Raw genomic sequence first — 20623 nt, forward strand, 5'->3', positions numbered from 1 at the left:
ATATATTTGGACGTTCACATACATTTAATACAAAGTACAAACATCTTATATTACATCACTCTTTAATCTAAAACCTATTAACCACTATATTAAAAATACTATGATATTTGTTTTTCATTCTGTTAATACATCCTTTAAAATATTTGTATAAAAATTTAGTTTTGTCAATAACCACTAGAGGCGCTGTAATACATTTCATGTGTGACGCAATTGTTTTGACGGTTTATCTTTAATACTTCTTCAAGAACATTTGACAGCTCAAAATAATTGGAAGGATTTCTAATTACGTCACTTGGAATTATTAAAAGCGTCCATTAATAATTATGAAGGAGATTTATAATAAAAAAAATAATCGGCTCTAAAAAATTTTATACATCAAGGTTATAGTCAAAATTTAAAAACATCGTTCACCTCTTCAAATAAATATCTTAAACACCAGGAATTTACCACATAGTTACCCCAATTCGACATTACACACACTTTAATAATGTACTAATTAGTAAAAAAAAGTTTATATTTAAATGTGTAAAGTTCGTGTAACTCTAAAGGTTTTACATATTATTGTTTTAAAGACCAGGGGCTTGAGACGAAATCCCTTAGCGTCAAGTGTGACCAACTAACACCAAACGAATTTGTATGGAAAAGGTCACGTGACAAAGAGTGAGCTAATGTTTTTTTATACAAATTCCTTTGGTAGTAGTGAAACACGCCTGTCGTAAAGTTATTTTGTCAAACGCTCTTAGCCAAAAACACTTCGCGACAAGCGTTGCTGACGCCTAGCAATTTTGTAATGTTTTAGGTCCAACATCTACGACTGCCTACGACACATATATACAGAAAACAGTTTGAAATGGTTTTTCTTCTGGCCTTGTCCTCTTTTTGAAACACATGTTTATCGAGATTCTTTTTGTGCTAAAATTAATGCTTTACAAAGTCTAATATTACTTATCTTTTATCGCATAATATTTTTAGTAACAATATTTGTACCTACAGTAAATATACATAGAACTGGTCCAACCATTATAACCCAAAAATAAAAACAATTATTTTCTAAATATGCGACATAATTATTACGTATTGGACCCGATTTAATGCTTACTTTACATATTCACGATCATTTTAATAAATTAACTTACAGTAATTTACGAAAGACTATACACTGACAACATATATTACAAATATATCAAATGTTTTGAAGGACGTTATGAAATTACGTGTGTACCTCATTGATATACAAAAAACCCAAGATGCACACTCAACGTCAAAAAAACGTCCTCAAAAAATGAGCGCAACATTCTAAATTGTGCGCTCATTTCAAATAGTCTCGCGTCTAATAAGTGGAGTCGATGTTATTTATTTGTGTTTTTTTTTATAAATAAATTTATGTACTTTTGAACTGTTTTGTGTGTAGTTTTTGAAAAATATATTTACGCTATATAAAGTGTAGGTCAGGAGGTAGCCAATTTAACATTTTTTTTTATAATTTAAAGAAAAACTTTTTAACCGGATTAAAGTTATGTATTATTATAAATTTACAACTATTTAACATCCAACACCTTTTGTCTTCAGTCACCGTGACCCTGGTGACTCTGGAGGGAGCTGTTTTGCCAAAACGGACTACAGCGAAATATTTAGGCATGCACCTGGACAAACGCCTGACTTGGCAAGACCATATAAAAGCCAAGAAGGAGCATGCTATTGGTAGGCTTCGCAGCATGAACTGGCTATTAGGTAGAAATGCGGCACTCAGTTTGGACGATAAACTTCTCATCTACAAAACTGTAATTAAACCAATATGGTTCTATGGGATACAGCTCTGGGGGTCAGCAAGCCGCTCTAATATCGAAATCCTGCAGTGGCTACAAAACAAAACACTGCGAAATATGAGCGGTGCGCTGTGGTTAACACGAAATACTGAAGTCCATAAATATTTGGGAATTGCCACTGTCGAGGAAGACATTAAAAGATCAACCGTGCGATACAAAATGAGACTTCAGCAACACGTCAATCCCCTAGCTTCGGGCCTCTTGGAAACGACGGACAGTGTGTATCGGCTAAAAAGGGCGAAACTTGCCGCAGTCTGACAGTTAACAAATTACGGAGGGAATAAAGATTGTTGGATTTGCGTTCCCTAATTGCCATCATTTCCCATAAAATCTGATAAAAGCCAAGAGGCTGATTGCAGATGGATTAAGAATTATAAAAAAAAAGTCACCGTGACCACGCACGCTGTAAAGCACCCGAAAAATCGGATAAATTTAAAATTATGTTAAATAGTTGTAAATAAAAAAGTCATGTTCGACTCCACTCAATACCTAGTCCTACCGACCACGGTCGGTCGTAAAATTTTATTGCTTTAAGTACGTATACACTGAGTTGTAATAACAACTTTAAGCAATTCGCGTAAGGTTGATTTTGCAATAATATATGCTTGTAACATATACTGTTATAAACATACTGTTATAGAAAGGGACAGAAATAGTGTTTCGGGACACTTTCGAGCGTTACTTTTATTCGAGACTGTGCATCTTGGGTTTTTTGTATATCAATGGTGTACCTTTCTCAAAATACTGATTAATATTAAACATCAGTTGTCAACTGTCATTCTATCAAATTTCATCATCAGTCTGTTATCTGTGGTGAAGATGGGCGTTGTGCGACCGCAACGTGCGCGTCAAGGCCGTCTGAAGCGCGGGAAGTGCGTCTCATCCACGGACCTTGGCGTTCTAAAAGAAATAAAGTTTTTTTGAGTACAGTAGCGGCCAATATTACACAACAGCATATATCATCTCTGCTTCATGGACGATTGTTTTAGAAATTAAAATCCGACTTCTACAAATTTATCCGAAACAACTATTGTTATCGCCGGTATGTGTAGAGTGTTTCTTTATTTATTGTTGAAACTGTGAATCTACTCTCTCTTTCTACCTATTAAACGTAAATTTACCAGAATTTTCTCCTTTCGGATTGATAAGCTGCCGATATTCAGTACTAAGCCTTCGTCTCCCGTGTTCGTATTTAGCCTCCTTGGCCAACAAAGCTTCCCTTTGTATCTGCGTCTTCAGTTCTGTGGGTATATCTGGTATAAACAGCTGCATCAAACCTGTTAGGCCAAATACGACGTGCTGAAAATTAAATTATGTTTACCTTTGGAACACTAGCAATCGACTTTTGAAATATATTTTACATAGCTTACCTCAAAAACAACAACAAATGCAAGTCTAGCGGCGAAAACATGCCAATAGTGGGGGGATAGACCATATGGGTCCTTATGATTGGGGGGGTTACGATATCCCCGATATCATTGGGCATATCACACGTTGGCGGATCAATTTCATTCTCGTCCGCACCCCAATCTTCACGATAGTCTGATGTGTTGAATACTGAAAAATTGTGTTAAAAAGGCAAACTTAATCAAATACGTAGTCAAGATTAAGTTAGAAAAAGTAACTGCTTACGTAAAATACTTGTGTCAAATATTTTTCTTTATATGTATAGGAAAGTCATATGTTTAATATAGAGAGAGTTGCAATATACACAGCATGGGAAAGGCACTACTTATTAAAAATCAATCCTAAGGAATAGGAGTTAAGTGTTTTAACATTTAATTAATTAATGAAAAATTATTTAATATTAATTTATTTTATTATAATTTAGCTGGTAGCGAACTGATTACATAGGAATTATAAATCGAAAAATACCAGAAGTATTACAAAGAAAATGCGATGCACGACCTAACGTAATGTAGTAATTATAGATGTTTCGGTCTATGTCTGTGTATGTGTGAGAGAAGTAAACAGAGCAAGCGTGTGTAGTTTTATTTCATCCATTTTATATCTAATTTGTTTATGATAAATTTAATTGCCTACGATATCGATAGTTAACAGTTCTCAGTACTTTAATAACCTCAGACATTGGTGTTATATCTAATTAAAACTCCACCCTTAGTCTGTATCTTTTAATAGCGTCAGCGATACCGAGCCCACTGTTCGTAGTCACGCTTGGTCACGTGACCATTTAAATACAAATTTGTTTGGTTAGTGGGTCACGCCTGTTGAAAAAAGACTTTGTCTTGAGCCCCTAATGTCAGGATCGTACGGAACAAAAACACATTATTATGAAGTTACAGAGTAAGAGCCCTGGTGAAACTTATTATATTTTAAATACTTACATGACAATGAATGGTCGATATAGCCAGACAGGGTATTATCTGGCGAGTATACATACTTATATACCATCCTAGGTATAAAGTCACTTGTGTAGGCTATTACAAATGCCTGAAAAGATTGTAAAAAAAGGTTTTAGTTGATATTTATAATTTAATAACTGTCCAGGTTTCTGAGTTTATATATTGCGAGTATATTCATATTTCATATTAATATATAAGTAATATTCATATTCGCTTATTGATAAATTTAATTTTTTTTAATTTTTTTTTGAGAAAAAGCTTGCCAACGCTCGGCACACCGACACATTCGTAAAAACAAACACAAAATACAATTTTTAATGTGACAAGCACTTAAAGGCAAACATGACATACATATAGAGATCATAATCCGGTCAAATTAGACTAAAAAATAGGGGTAAGGTTACAAAAATTCCCACTTGGCTGAATATTGGTAGGATTGTTCAATACACTATTATAAAGGAAATGTGAAAAGTCCTCATCGATCCGGCACGTGCAAAAAAATTTACTCGGGGTCCAAGATCACAAAAACGGGTTTTTCGCGATTTTCAGCAAAATAGTAAGTTTTATCATAAAATTAGTTGAGACAAAAATTGTAGATCAGATAATTATCTATAAAAAATGTCTAAATACTTTTTTTCCTAAGAGCCACCGTTTTTGAGATATAACGATTCAAAAAGTTGAAAGAGTTGTAATCGTCATAATATGCACACGTTTCCACGCCACCTATGAGGTAGTGTACTTAGCGCGATTTTTTTTCATGTGGTTTCCCCGGTAGGCCTATTCTACTGATCTTTTATTATTCAGTTTAATATGAAACTATGGAATAACTGTAGATATTGACAAGGGTTGAAAATGATGAAAGGTGTAAATTACAAAAAATAAGAAAATTTATCCGTCTTTTGCAAAGTGTCAAAATCATGCACTATTTTTACATGCAATAACTGGTTGTGATTCAACATCTGCATTTTTCAGGAGAAGTAAAACAACTGTTTTTAAAATGATTGAAAAACAAAATTTAGTTCAGTGTGCTGGAGTTTTTAAAAAGAGTAATTCAACTCCACAAGAAGTTATCACCAACGGAATTCGCTTTCTTCTCGCTTTGTATGGAGCTCCTAAAAAAAATACGTGCTTAGATATATTCAGATATGCATGTTTCGTTAAAAATACTCGAAATAAAAAACAAGTGCAGTTAGCATGTCTTCCTCCAACCTCAGCGGCTGCTCATCAACATCTTTTTCGGGTATATTACCAAGTTCAAGTGTGGCTTGGTAATCAGTTAGACCCAAAAGACTGGGGTTGGAAGTTGGTCGACAATTCATTAGAGCCAGTTCAAACTTTACTTCCACCTGCACCAGAAAAACTACTAAACACAATTTTTTGCAACTGAAAAAAGGGATGTAGTGCTAAATGTGGTTGCAAAAAAGTTGGACTGTTTTGTTCTGTAGCATGTACAAACTGTCAAGGCCGGTCATGCTCCAATGTTGAATTGCCAACAATTGAAGATTCATTTGATGTTGACGAAGAGACATGCGATGTGTCATTATTGGGACAATTTATTAACACCCAGAATGAAGAAGATAAAGAAGAAGAAGAAGAAGGAGAAGAAGGAGAAGAAGGAGAAGGAAGAGAAGAAGAACAAGAACAAGAGAAAGCAGAAGTTAATGATGATTTAGATTCAGACGGATAAATTTTCTTATTTTTTGTAATTTACACCCCTTTCATCATTTTCAACCCTTGTCAATATCTACAGTTATTCAATAGTTTCAAATTAAACAGAATCATAAAAGATCAGTGGAATAGGCCTACCGGGGAAACCACATTTAAAAAAACGCGCTAAGTACACTACCTCAAAGGTGGCGTGTAAACGTGTGCATATTTGACGATTACAACTCTTTCAACTTTTTGAATCGTTATATCTCAAAAACGGTGGCTCTTAGGAAAAAAAGTATTTAGACATTTTTTATAGATTATTTTTCCGACCCAAATATCGGCCAATAGAATTGCACCATTCGACGTCACGTGGTACAACCTACATGGTATTATACTGATAATTTTTTGTGAAAATTTTCTCTGGTCGTTTCTTCAAGAAAAGTATTAAGTAGTTGTTTTATTCATTATGAAATTCTTATTTGTTAACTGTACATTTCGTCTCATGGTGCAATTCTATTGGCCGACATTTGGGTCGGAAAAATAATCCCCCGAATACCACACGAGCTTCAAAATTATCGGGCAATAGTATTATAAGTGATAATTATCTGGTCTACAATTTTTGTCTAAATTAATTTTATGATAAAACTTACCATTTTGCTGAAAATCGCGAAAAACCCGTTTTTGTGATCTTTGACCCCGAGTAAATTTTTTTGCACGTGCCGGATCGATGAGGACTTTTCACATTTCCTTTATAATAGTGTATTGAGCAATCCTACCAATATTCAGCCAAGTAGGAATTTTTGTAACCATGGATGTCTAAATTGACCGGACTATCATAACTTATTATTGAACAAAACAAACATTACAAAAAAAATCACTCAAACAAACAATTACACTAATCAAAGAAAAAATTCAAATTACAGAAAACTAAACAAAAATCCATTTTATAGTGTGAGTGGAGCAACTATGTATATCCAGACCTAGCTCGTTTATAAGACTGCTTAATCTGGACATCGGTGAGCTTTGACCAAAACGCGTTCTACGGAAAGGAGGGACAAATGGAATAATGGGATGCCTGGGGTATTATTACACGGAACTTAAATTTCGATAGGAGGTTCGGGCAATCAATCAGATTATTTTGCTAATGTAACTTTCTGATTTCGTTCATTACTTTTCGGTGTACGTCAATTTACGCTTTTAAGAAAATTTTGCGGTAGAAAATATTTTTTTAGACTATGTTACTCGCTACTAAAACGTATATGAGAAGTATATATGTGTAATAAAGTGATTATTTTTAACTTACATTAGAAACTACTGCTGCGTATGTAATCCCTTTTAAAATTCCATACCTGAAAAAAATAGTTTTGTTTTAATTCTCCTACTTTAAGCCTATTTATGGTAATGTAATGATTTAAAGTCCACTAAAGGTCTTTAAATAACTTATAATTCTAGCAGTAATGTTTATTGTGTTCACCAGCGCTTAAGTTTTATTTTCTTACTTATAGTTGCTAAAACTACACAAAAGGACTAAGCTAGTACTAAAATTAGTTAAGTTACATATACATGTTAACGATAATGTCCAAAAAGTTCGACTACACTGATATTGAAGTCATTTGTTTTCATTTAGAACAACCGCCACTGAACTTAACTAGCGACCTAACTTTTTTGTTTAAAATCCAGTTTTACAATAAAAAATTATGGTATTTATAAAAAAAACTAGTGACGCTACAACTCTTAATCTTGCCTTCTTTTATTGATTTTTTATATTTTTTCTTTTACTAAAAAAATTTGGTTTTAATAATAATAATAAATATTTTAATTAACAATAACGCCAATTTACCAAGCACCAATATCTTCCACCCTCTCCGCTAAAGGGCGCCTCGCCTGTGTGACCATCTTATACGCGTCCAACCGAATTTCAGCAATATTATTCAGTAACGCGAATAAAGGTGCCAGGGGAAACGCAGCTACGAACAATGTTACGAATCCATATTGAAGTACTGAAAAAAATCAAAGCATAGATTATAAACAGACATAGATATCGTAGTCTGTTTTTTGAACAGTTTTGAGAAAGAACCTTATTTGAAATATATATACCTTATTTGAAAATAATATTAAGAATAAACTTAGGTTTCTTAAAAATTCAAATGATGCTAATGAGCAATACGAATATTTATGTCAACAAATAAGCATAGAATTTGCTAGCATATTTAAACAAAAAACTGTTTCTTTAAACTCTAAAATGAAATTCTGTGACTGGGCCACACCAGGTATTTACGTTAGTAGAAGAAAATTGTATGATCTATATTATGAAAAGTCAATTTCTACTGAGCAGTCGCTTATAAACTATGTCAGAAATTATTCAAAAATATTTAAAAAAGTTTGTAATATAGCAAAGGCAAATTATTTGAGTAATAAAATAAAAAAATCGGACAATAAAATTAAGACCACTTGGAACATTATCAATCAAGAAACTGGTAAAACTTCATTTAAAGATAGCTCTTTTGAAATTAATATTAATGGCAAAATTATAAAAAAAGATGCAGCGGTCGCAAATGCTATGGAGTCCTTTTTCTCTGAAATCCCTGCAAGAATCACTAGTAAACTGAATTCATCTACGCAATTCGCGCTTTCACTTTTAACGTCTAGCACAAATAAAAATAGTAGTGCATTCGATTTTCATAAAATTAACACGGATTCTATTGTAAAGGCATTTAGATCGTTGAATAAGAAGAAAACAGAAGATCTATGGGGAATATCAGTAGCTGTAATAGCACCAATAATTGGAAATATTTCTCCTTATCTAACGATTATTTTTAATAGATGTATCGATGATGGGGTTTTTCCCAATCTCATGAAATATAGTAAAATTATTCCTTTATTTAAGACTGGAGACAAATCGGACCCCACGAATTTCCGCCCTATATCAATTTTACCAACTCTAAGTAAAATATTTGAAAAAATTATTCATAATCAATTGCTTTCACATTTTAGATTAAATAAACTATTTCATGATAGACAATTCGGTTTTACTAAGGGTAGATGTAGTACGGATGCGGGTGTGGAGCTCATGAAGCAAATATTCGATGCCTGGGAAAATAAACAGGATGCTTTAGCTGTCTTCTGTGACCTGTCCAAGGCTTTTGACTGTGTAGAGCATAAAACATTATTGGGAAAATTACAGTATTATGGCGTCTCAGCAAACTCAATAAAAATAATAAATTCATACTTGAGTGACCGATTACAAAAAGTGGTTATAAATAAAGCAGAGTCTTTAGGAGCTCCTATTCTCATGGGTGTGCCTCAGGGGTCGATATTGGGGCCGTTGCTCTTTCTTATCTACATAAATGACCTGCCATTTTATATAAATAACTTATGTGAAACGGTATTATTTGCAGATGATACATCTCTTATTTTTTAAAATCAGTAGGAACGCAATAAATTTTGACGAGGTAAATGATGCCCTTTCCCGAGTTATGTGTTGGTTTACTTATAATAACTTGTTACTAAATTCTAATAAAACAAAATGTATTAGATTTTCTTTGCCTAACGTAAAACAGGTCAGTACAAACATTAATATTAATGAGGAAATAATTCAATGTGTTGATTCAACTGTATTTTTAGGGATCACTCTAGATTCTCGTTTGCAATGGAAGCCCCATATTACAAATCTATCGGCAAGACTTAGTTCGGTTGCTTTTGCGATAAGAAAGATTAGATGGATGTCTGATGTCGAAACGGCGAGGCTTGTATACTTCAGTTACTTCCATAGTGTTATGACATATGGTATATTGTTGTGGGGCTCAGCGGCCGATATTCAAGATATTTTTGTTTTACAAAAAAGAGCAATACGCGCTATATACAAATTAAAACCGCGTGACTCGCTAAGAGAATTATTTAAAGAGATTGGTATTTTAACAGTTGCCTCCCAATATGTGTATGAAAATATTATGTACGTTTATAAAAACATTAATAAATTTATAAAGCGCAGTGACTGTCACAATTTAAACACAAGAAGTAGGAATAGACTTGATTTTCCAGCTTTCAGACTTCATAAAACTGCTCACTCATTTATGGGGAAATGTATACAGATATTTAACAAGATTCCGGACCGTGTAACCAAACTTCCGATACATGAGTTTAAGCTTTGCATCAAGAAAATCCTAACAAAGGGAGGATATTACACTGTTCGGGAATTTATAGACGATGACAATGTGTGGGCACTAGTGCCGCTGTAAGATGGGGAGTTGACATGCATAAGAGTACAAATTGTACCTAAATGATTAAATGACTTATTATTATTATTAACCGTCTTGGGATTTGAGGTTGCAGTATTGTAGTATATAATTTAATATATAAAAAAGGACCTATATAATTTATTTAAATGAATTAAATGACGGACGGCAACGCACTCGCGAGCCCTCTGGTAATGTGATTGTCTATGGGCAGAGGTATCACTTACAATCAGGTGAGCCTTCTGAACGTTTGACGCCTATTTATAAAAAATGACGTGTTAGGAATAAGAGTTTTATTAGTTTGCATATAGCCCCGCCGGGTATCTGTCCGCACAGAATCTAATCTACTTTTCTAAGCTTACATAATGATGGGGAATAATAAGACAATTAAGTTCTTTAAAAACCCAAATAGAGACTTTTCTCCATCTCATATCAAGTCTTTTATGTAGCGATCCTTTTTTAGGTCAACCTCCTTGAACCTATATAAATAAAAAGAAGCACAAAATTTTATATATGTATAATAAAATTTTGCATGGCGCAAAACTCGAAGACGGCTGAAACAATTCGAGTATTTTTTTATTTATTTCTTGAACTCTGAGGAAGGTTTTTATGAAGAGAAAATAAAAAAATAAATTATATGTTTTATTACGGAAAAAACAGTCTCTATGGCTTAGCACATCAAAATGTTCCTAAAGTACGCTAAGTAAAAAAAATCATATCAAGGCGTAACGGACTTCCCGGGGGTAGCTAGTATTCAATAAACTTGTCATATATATAGACCACAAGCCCATGAACAAAAAATACCTGTGAAATGACCCAACGTGAATTACGCTTAGAAGGCTGTTACTATATCTGAAAATAGCTCTGAGCACTATGCCGTCATTTCTGATCGGTACATGTGAGTACGTGAGTGAATGGACTTTCTCAGGTACAATGGGGGAATTTCGACTAATTATTAATGTACGGCTTTGTTATAAGTGTATAGATGATTAAAAATAAATGTCGAAAAACCTAGTGCCGTACAAATGTGATAGTGCCGGAAGTCGGTGCAAATTTTTAATTCGACGACAGTTGCAGAAGCAATATAGGTCATTTATTACTGTACGGCATTTGTGTGATTCCTTTTGGACACATATAGAGATACTTTACCCGTAAACGCCGTACATATTCCCAGCGGAGCGGTCGAAAGCCAAGGGTCGCAACATATGTCTGATTAGCATATAGGTGATGATGATATGAATCAACATAAAATTAAATGATCTTGAGAGTACTTCACAAATAGATAACATTTTCCAGCATGCCGTACATTTTTTGTGGAACACATAGGTGTATGGGGTAAATTACTTTTCTCAGAAAAGAGTCATTTTCCGGTGACTTTTATCTGTACGGCAATAACACAGGTTATTAATACTTTAGACAATCTTCAATAAAAGATAAATGCCGTACACTTTCGATAGTCCGCTACCACCGCCTACCGATACAGGGCGTCCCAAAGTTATGGGAAATGAAGGGAAAGTACCTTAAATATCGTAGATAGGGTATTTTACTAAAAGAAGACTTTATGTTATTTTTAAAAGTTATTAATTCTGCATTCAAAGATTTTTTAAAAATTACTTGCCTCGTCTGGGAATCGAACTGACTTAAATGTAAAAAAAAAACACCCCTACTTTTATGATGCCAATCGAAAGAATGGCCAAAAAATAATAACTCTTCTTAAGTAACATAGTATTTTAAAAGAAAGGAACAGCGTGAATATATCTTTTTAATCAAATTAAAAACATTATCTATCGTATTCGGCCTAAAAAAATCCCCTACGAGTCTGTTACTTTAGAAAAGTTATTAGGTTTTGGCCATTCTTTCGATTGGCATCATAAAAGTAGGGGTGTTTTTTTTTTAATTTAAGCCGGTTCGATTTCCAGACGAGGCAAGTAGTTTTTAAAAAATCTTTGAATGCAGAATTACTAACTTTTATAAATAACATAAAGTCTTCTTTTAGTAAAATACCCTATCTGCGATATTTAAGGTACTTTCCCTTCATGTCTCATAACTTTGGGACGCCCTGTATTATAATATATATTTTTGTTAAAAATATTTTTCCTTTACCTCTCTCTGCTGGTACGATAAGGCTGTAAATATGCTTTACATTAATGACCTTAAGGGACACCTCAAACGTCGTCGAAGTTTTTATCAGCTGTAAAGAATAATCTGGAGTAAAATGTACGGCATCTGGTTTTTTTTGTTTATTTATATTTGTTACATATAAAATAACAATAATCTTTGAAAATATTACTCCCCATATTACACTAGGAGCATTTGAAAAGTCATCTAAATTTCGGAAATTTCATATATTTTTTATCATAATATTTTTATTTGTTACCATTTATAATGAACGGCTATAATGTACAACGATAACATTTAGTAACATAATGTAAAAAAACAAGTTGCCGTACATTATTCTCTGATCTTACAGCAGTAAGAACTTGGTAAATCCTGAAATTTCGATAAATATTTAATTACACAAATATTAACTATAATATTTGGACGGCATAATTATAAAACATTATTGTCCGTGTTAAATAATATTTTGAACATGTTGCCGTACATTTTACAATGACCTTAGGGTATATGGGTGTAGGGGTAGGGTTCCGACCCTTGGCTTTCGACCGCTCCGCTGGAAATATGTACGGCGTTTACGGGTAAAGTATCTGTATATGTGTCCAAAAGGAATGACACAAATGCCGTACAGTAATAAATGACCTATATTGCTTCTGCAACTGTCGTCGAATTAAAAATTTGCACCGACTTCCGGCACCATCACTTTTGTACGGCACTAGGTTTTTCGACATTTATTTTTAATCATCTATACACTTATAACAAAGCCGTACATTAATAATTAGTCGAAATTCCCCCATTGTACCTGAGAAAGTCCATTCACTCACGTACTCACATGTACCGCTCAGAAATGACGGCATAGTGCTCAGAGCTATTTTCATATATAGTAACAGCCTTCTAAGCGTAATTCAGGTTGGGTCATTTCACAGGTATTTTTTGTTCATGGGCTTGTGGTCTAATACGTCAATACTTACTCATTTCTAAGTACTCGTCAAATAGCGCAAGTCTACCAGGGTCCTGTAAGTGGTAGTCCTGCTCCCAGGCCATGTGGGGCTTACTGGGGTCCCGGGTCACCGCTCTGTGAGACCTCTGCCGCCACCAGTTGTGGAGTTTGCTATGGAGAATTTTTTTTTCCATAATTATTTACAAATAATAGTCTCACACTTCTTTTAATAATTCTATTATAGATTATTATAGAGTCCAGATAAGTGTAAAAGAGTTACGAATAGTAGCTATTACAACTCGTAATTTCTAATTTGGATGTGGTGTTCAAGATTAACAGATTTTTTTTGTCAAGAAAGAGGAAAAAACCTAGAGAAGGATATGAAATTAAAAGGAGTTAAATTTTTGTTTTGCTTAATTTTAACAAGCTAGTCAAAATTTAGTTACGAACATTTATACAAAGGACATAATATATGCACTTAAAGAATAATATAAGCACTTAGTACTATACTCTTCTTAAAGCCACAGCCAGCATTGGAATACTTGGCGTTGACATATCGAACGACGTTCAGTTTCGCGGTCACTTGGAGGGAAAGGCTAAATTAGCCTCCAAAAAGCTTGGTGTGCTCAGCAAGGCGAGGCGGTACTTCACTCCGGGCCACCGCATGCAACTATATAAAGCGCAAATTCGGCCCCACATGGAGTACTGCTCTCACCTCTGGGCGGGGGCTCCCCAGTACCAGCTCCTTCCACTTGACCGTATACAACGCAGAGCGGTTCGAATCGTCGACGACCAATCCCTCTCCGAGCGGCTTGATCCTTTGGCGTTACGTAGAGATGTGGGGTCACTATGCATCTTCTATCGCATTTACCATGGAGAGTGTTCAGAGGAGTTGTTCGGATTAATACCTGCAGCTGAATTTCATCATCGGACGTCGAGACAGAATACGAAATTCCACCCGTATCACCTCGACGTCCGCCGTTCCACAACTGAGCGTTTTTCAAGGCAGTTTTTGCCGCGCACCACCACTATGTGGAACCAGCTGCCCACTGAAGTATTTCCGAACCAATTCGACTTAGGGTCCTTCAAGAAAAGAGCGTACCAATTCTTAAAAGGCCGGCAACGCACTCGCGAGCCCTCTGGCATTGAGAGTGTCCATGGGCGGCGGTATCACTTAACATCAGGTGAGCCTCCTGCCCGTTTGCCCCCCGTTATATAAAAAAAAAAAAAAAAATACTGTAGTACATAACACACTTAGCATACTTACGGATAACCCAACTCCACGAAATTATTAAAACATTGCTTTCCAATCATGATTATTGCTAATTGTATACATAATTCAGAGAGACAGCCAGCAGGGTCACAAATGTCACCTTTCAATTTAAAAAACTCAGATTTTCTGGCTTGATCATCGCCAGGGTAGTCGTAGAAACGGCCCTAAAGCATTTCAGGATAGATTAGTTATCAAAACGCGCAAACGTAGAATATAAAAGAGCATGAACCCCCAATGTTCCTAAAGTCTTGATTTACATGGACCATGAATTTTTCAAGCAGATTGTATTTTATTACTAACTCTAACTAACGTAAGAACTCCAAAATTACCCATTTTTAAAAACACGTTCCGAGACTGCGCAAACAAATGAATTCTATTTTTAAAAACGGAAGAGATTTGCTTTTTATTAATGCCTGCCAGTATTTGTTTTCCTTTCCAAAGAGAATGTATTGGGTTATCACTATTTATTGACCACCCCTCATATTCCTTTACAGACAAACTAACTGGCATAAAGTTAAAAATATTGCCATAAAAAAACAGACAAACTTAAGCTTCAATGTTATTTAGCATTTTTTCAAAGACACTGGGGCCTAAAGAAAATGTTGATAATATATAGCTAACAAAAAATATTTCTTACCTTAAAAAATGCGATATATATAAGGGATGAATAAAAATTGATGAATTCAAAAAAGAAGATTTTAAACGTATATGAATCCTCATACTCCGTGTGTGTCCGCGGATTCTCAATATTAGTTAAATATACTGCTATTTTCGCGTAAATCTAGAAAAAAATATTAATATGCTTAATTAAGCGATCGTACTATCTGGGTATATGTGGGTAGTCGCAACGTTTACATCGAGTCCTCATAAAATAATAAATTTAAAATAGTAAATCGCAAAAATATACCATAACAAGTAACAATTAAACAATATTAGTGAACTATCTGTCTCTGGAAAAGATAGCTGCTTTGTGGATAGCGGAAGAAATACAAAAAATCTACTTTTCAAAAGTGTGTTGGTGACTAGAAAATGTGAACAATAAAATATAGTGAATTTGGAATTCAGATTGGCAAATTTCCGACGTGGTTGTTTTGTATATCTGCGACCGAGTTGCTTAAAGAAATTATCGCATAAAGTCGAGGTAAATACGTGCTAATTACTATAAGGAGCATTAATTGCAGTGACATTTGTACTGTCACACTATTGAAGGAGCATTTTTTGCTGTGCAATTTCGGAATTCTTTATATTTCCTATATTAAATAAAATCATATAAAGCAATAATCTTTACATTAAATTGGAAGAAAGCGTACCATAAGAAAATAAGGTAAACATTAATGGCTAGTACATCCACTCGTCACAAGAGGGCAGTTTCACCAGGAATATAAAATATCGAACTAAGCATCCAAGTAAATTAAGTACTTTGAAACTTACCCAAAATGGAATCCCAATTAAAAATTCTCTTAGAAAAAATGGAGGAAATGAAACAATCTTTCAAAGAACAAAATGAAGAACTGGCTGAAAAATTCACGAAAAGCCTTTTAAACACTATAGACGAGAAACTTAGTCCTCTTATAGCCGAGAACCAGAAACTAAAAGAAGAAGTGAAAATCTTTCAAACGCGCGTGCAAAACTTGGAAAGAGAAGCAAGGAAGAACAATGTAATACTACATGGCATTGTAGAAACGGAAAATAACGCAGCTGAACTCTGGAAAAACGCAATAGATGTATTAAACGAAACAGCACGAAGAAGCGAAGGGGTGCGCCAGTGGAATCATTGGGAGATTAGCAATCTAAGAAGACTTGGCAAGAAAATTGGAAACAAAATAAGACCAATCCTGGTTACTCTTTCTTTAACATGGCGTAAATACGAACTCTTAAAAAATAATAAAAACTTCCCTCCAAACATATATGCAACGGAAGACTATCCTAAAGATGTCATCTTAAAAAGAAAGGGTCTAAAGCAAAAGAAGGAACAGGAAGAGAAAAATGGAAAAATCGCCTTTATAAGGTATGATAAGCTGATAGTAAAGGAGAAAGGATCGACATATTCTAAAAGGAAACGCTCACAATCCAAATCACCATCTGAAAATAAACAGGAACACAATAATGACATAACGGCTCCCAAGAAAGTAAACAAAACATATAATATATTTCGCTCCAGAGCAAATTCAACGTCAGGACTTGGAGAACATACCAACTAAAAACGATAATAAAACACAGCATACCGAAAAACCAAGAAAATACACAAATAACAATTACCACGCTAAGAAAATACTCCCCAACCCGGCTGGTCCCCGTGGGGAATTAGACCAAAACCCTCCAACATTGAACCAAAAACAACAACAACATAATAAAGAAAACATTACACAAACTCTACCCAAGCAAAACGTCAACACGAAGATCCCAACATCCAGATACACAAGAATATACATTGCTACCCTAAACGTATTAACACTAAGATCAGATGAAAGCTTATCGGAATTGTCAATAGCATTACAAAACATTAACTGGGATATCCTCGGCATGAGTGAAGTGAGAAGAATAGGAGAAAACATTGTCGCACACCCAGACTTTATACTATATCATATAGGGGAAACCCCAGGAAAACATGGTGTAGGATTTTTAGTTAAAAAATACCTAACAAAGCACATAGATGGATTTCATGGTGTATCAGAGCGCATAGCATTATTGAATTTAAAATTACCCGATTACAAGGACCCATGGACCATTATCCAGATCTATTCACCTACAGAACAAGCAGATATGGAAACAATTGGCCAGTTTTACCAAGATTTGAACAAAGCTTTGCAGACATATGCCCACAAAAATATCATCGTGATGGGTGACTTCAATGGTCAAATTGGCGAACGCCAACGGGACGAGGATGCAATTATAGGGCCCTATACATACAGCTCAAAACCTAGAAGCAGGAATGGAAAAATGCTCATAGACTTTGCAATGGAAAATAACTTGACCATATTAAACACCGTCTTCAAGAAAAAGAAAAACAGAATGTGGACCTGGTTGTCACCCGATGGAAAATCAAAAAACCAAATTGACTTTATACTGACCAACAAACATAAATTCTTTCCAAGCATAAATGTCATCAATAACCTAAATTTTAACACCAACCACCGCATGGTCAGAGCTGAGTTAAACCCATCCCAACCCAAGAACCCCAGACCAAAAATAAGTCGAGAAAATATAAAAATTAACAAACATCTGATAGGAGAAATAGCCAACTCACTAAACTCGAAACTTAAAGACTACAAATATGAAACAAAAGACGCCGACACACAGGAGAAATACAATTGGTTGGAAAATAAAATTGTAACCACTACTAAAGAACATAGCAAAAGGAAAGAGAACCTATACAACAGGATGACAGAAAAAACCGTCAACCTCCTTAACCAAAGAGCAGCGCTAATAAGTGCGAAAAATACTGGTAAAAATAGAAAAGAAATTGCAAGAATTAGTAAAGAAATAAAAGAAAACATTAGGAAAGACAGGAGACAACATCGTATGGAAACAATAGAGAGACATATTAGACAGACAGGAGGAATAAAGAAGGCGTACAAAGAATTAACTAACAAGAAAGAATGGATTGTTAAGATGGAAGATAGAAGAGGAGCGAAGAAAATTGGTAGACAAGAAATACTCAAAATCGCTACTGACTACTACACCGAACTATACAAAAATAACACAAATAAAAGAGAAATAGACTTACCAGAGTACGAAACGGTACCTTACATCATGCAGGAAGAAACTGAAAAAGCTATTGACACACAGAAAAATTATAAAACTCCAGGGCCAGATGGCATAACCAATGAAATACTAAAGCAAACGAAGGTAGCAGTGGCACCGATACTTACAGAAATTTTCAACTACGTGATAAACACAGAAATTATCCCAAAACAGTGGACTGAATCCATCATAATCCTTATATTCAAGAAAGGGAATCACTGCGATATTGGAAACTATAGACCCATCAGTCTAATGTCTAACATTTACAAGATTTTTGCAAAGATTATTTTGGAAAGAATAGGAAGGAAATTAGATGAGCAACAACCCATTGAACAGGCAGGATTCCGTAAAGATTTCTCGGTGCTAGACCACATCCACACTGTAAGACAAATTATAGAAAAATTCAATGAGTACCAGCTTGTATACTACATAGCTTTTATTGATTACAGTAAGGCTTTCGATTCTTTGATACACTCAAAAATCTGGGAAGCCTTAAAGGAACTGGGTATAGAGCATAAATATATAAGAATTATAAAAAACATTTATAAACACAGTTCGGCTTGTATCCGCCTAGAAAAAGAAGGAAATAAATTTCAAATACAAAAAGGCGTGAGACAGGGTGACCCCCTTTCACCAACACTCTTTCTGGCCGTAATAGAAATGATCTTCAGGAATCTGGAATGGAGGGACATGGGTATAACTATTAATGGCCGCGCGCTAACGCACCTACGATTCGCTGATGATATCGTATTATTTGCAAAAACACCAGCTGATCTAAACAAGATGATAAATGATCTAGCATCGGAAAGTGCAAAGGCCGGATTGAAGCTAAACCCGGAAAAAACAAAAATCATGACCAATGGCAACAAAGACCCTGTAATAGTGGAGCAGAACCAAATCTCCTACGTGGAAGAATATTTATACCTCGGTCAACTGATGTCTCCAGACGATAACGGAAACAAAGAAGTCGAAAGAAGAGTTGCAAACAGCTGGAAAAAATATTGGAGCCTAAAAGAAGTGATGAAAGACAAGACCCTACACAATTCAACGAAAAGCAAATTATTTAACACATGCATCCTGCCAGTGCTGGCTTACGGGAGCGAAACATGGGCTTTAACAAAAAACGTAACAAATAAACTCTCCGTATGTCAACATGCCATGGAAAGGAGCATGACTGGGATCAAAAGAAAAGACAAAGTAAGGAGTAGCAACATCAGAGGAAAGACTAAGGTACAGGACATAACTTTGAAAATAAGAAGACAAAAGTGGAAATGGGCAGGCCACATGATCAGGGGAAAGGACAAATGGAGTAAAATAATCACACAATGGTACCCAAGAGATGGAAAGAGAAAGAGAGGTAGACCACAAAAAAGGTGGGACGACGACATTATACAAGTCGCGGGAACAACATGGGGTAGAGTGGCCATAGAAAGGCCAGAATGGAGAAGGTTGGAGGAGGCCTTTGCCATCTGGCAAACGGACAAGCAAAAGTGGAAGAAAAGTACAATATACGAAAAATAAAGAAAAATACTGGCATGTCCGAATAGAGGCTATAATAATAATAATAATAATAAAAACTATCTGTACATTCGAAAACATCTTCTCAGTTCTTTCCTCGAAAATTTATCTTTATATTAAACTAAAAAAAAAAACCTTTTTAAATAATATACAGTTTTCTAGGTCTTATCTTTAAATAATATAATATTACGCCGATTATTTTAATAAGGTCTTCTCCTTTACGATATAAACGCATTTCAATAAAAACTGTACTTTTTATTAAACAATTTGAGTAATAGTGAATAAATTTAATTAGCTTTGTGTTTCGAATTTTTACTTACCCTTGTCAAAATCATAATAATTGACAAGTTGATCAACGCTGCCGTCATGGCGGTGAAGATTTTCGCGTGTTTCTTGAGAAAAAACCCGCTACCACCATAGATAACAGACACCATCGAAATCCTGTAGATTATTGTTCCTAACACTGCGCCCATTACAACCGTTATCTGTGAACAAATTGGCTATTTGTCTCTATGTTTTGTTATGTATACTAAGGAGATACGATGTAAGTACGGCTGGAAAACTTGGTAGTCTAAGGACGTATAAGTACCTACTGAGTTTCATCATCGTACGTCGAGGCAAAGTTCGAAATTCCACGAATTAATATTATTGAATTTACATTGGTTTTTGTATATTCGAGGGCGAAATATATTTATTTATTCACCAAAATATCCTTACAGAACCAATACAGAATATTGCTACTGTGCGAACATAATATATAAAGATGTCGATAGTGTCGGAGACAGCATTCAGTAAGCGCAAAGTCTTTGTTAACGGAGATCTGCCTTGCGATTCTGTAACTCACTTTTCGATCTCACACAGCGGTTTTCGCAGCGGCGGTCGCGCTCAAATCAGTCGTAAAGCAGTCATTTTATGATTTGGCATTCTGATAAGAAGGGAGCTTGTAGTTTATTGTTTTT

At 34.8% G+C, this 20623-nt stretch overlaps 1 protein-coding gene across 1 annotated transcript in view; it reads right to left on the reverse strand.

Annotated features, from left to right (window-relative positions):
- Positions 1-854: 854 nt before the first annotated feature.
- Positions 855-20623, reverse strand: part of LOC125055280 (anoctamin-4) — a 37641-nt gene continuing 17872 nt past the window's right edge. The window contains 12 exon segments of the mRNA XM_047657670.1: positions 855-1222; positions 2558-2726; positions 2948-3125; positions 3197-3301; positions 3304-3383; positions 4172-4277; positions 7143-7188; positions 7680-7839; positions 13161-13300; positions 14397-14566; positions 15040-15183; positions 19985-20149. Coding sequence (XP_047513626.1) covers positions 2623-2726; positions 2948-3125; positions 3197-3301; positions 3304-3383; positions 4172-4277; positions 7143-7188; positions 7680-7839; positions 13161-13300; positions 14397-14566; positions 15040-15183; positions 19985-20149 — 1398 coding nt within the window. The 3' untranslated portion in view covers positions 855-1222; positions 2558-2622.

This window comes from Pieris napi, chromosome 13 (genome assembly GCF_905475465.1).
Source record: "Pieris napi chromosome 13, ilPieNapi1.2, whole genome shotgun sequence".
Lineage (NCBI taxonomy): Eukaryota > Metazoa > Arthropoda > Insecta > Lepidoptera > Pieridae > Pieris > Pieris napi.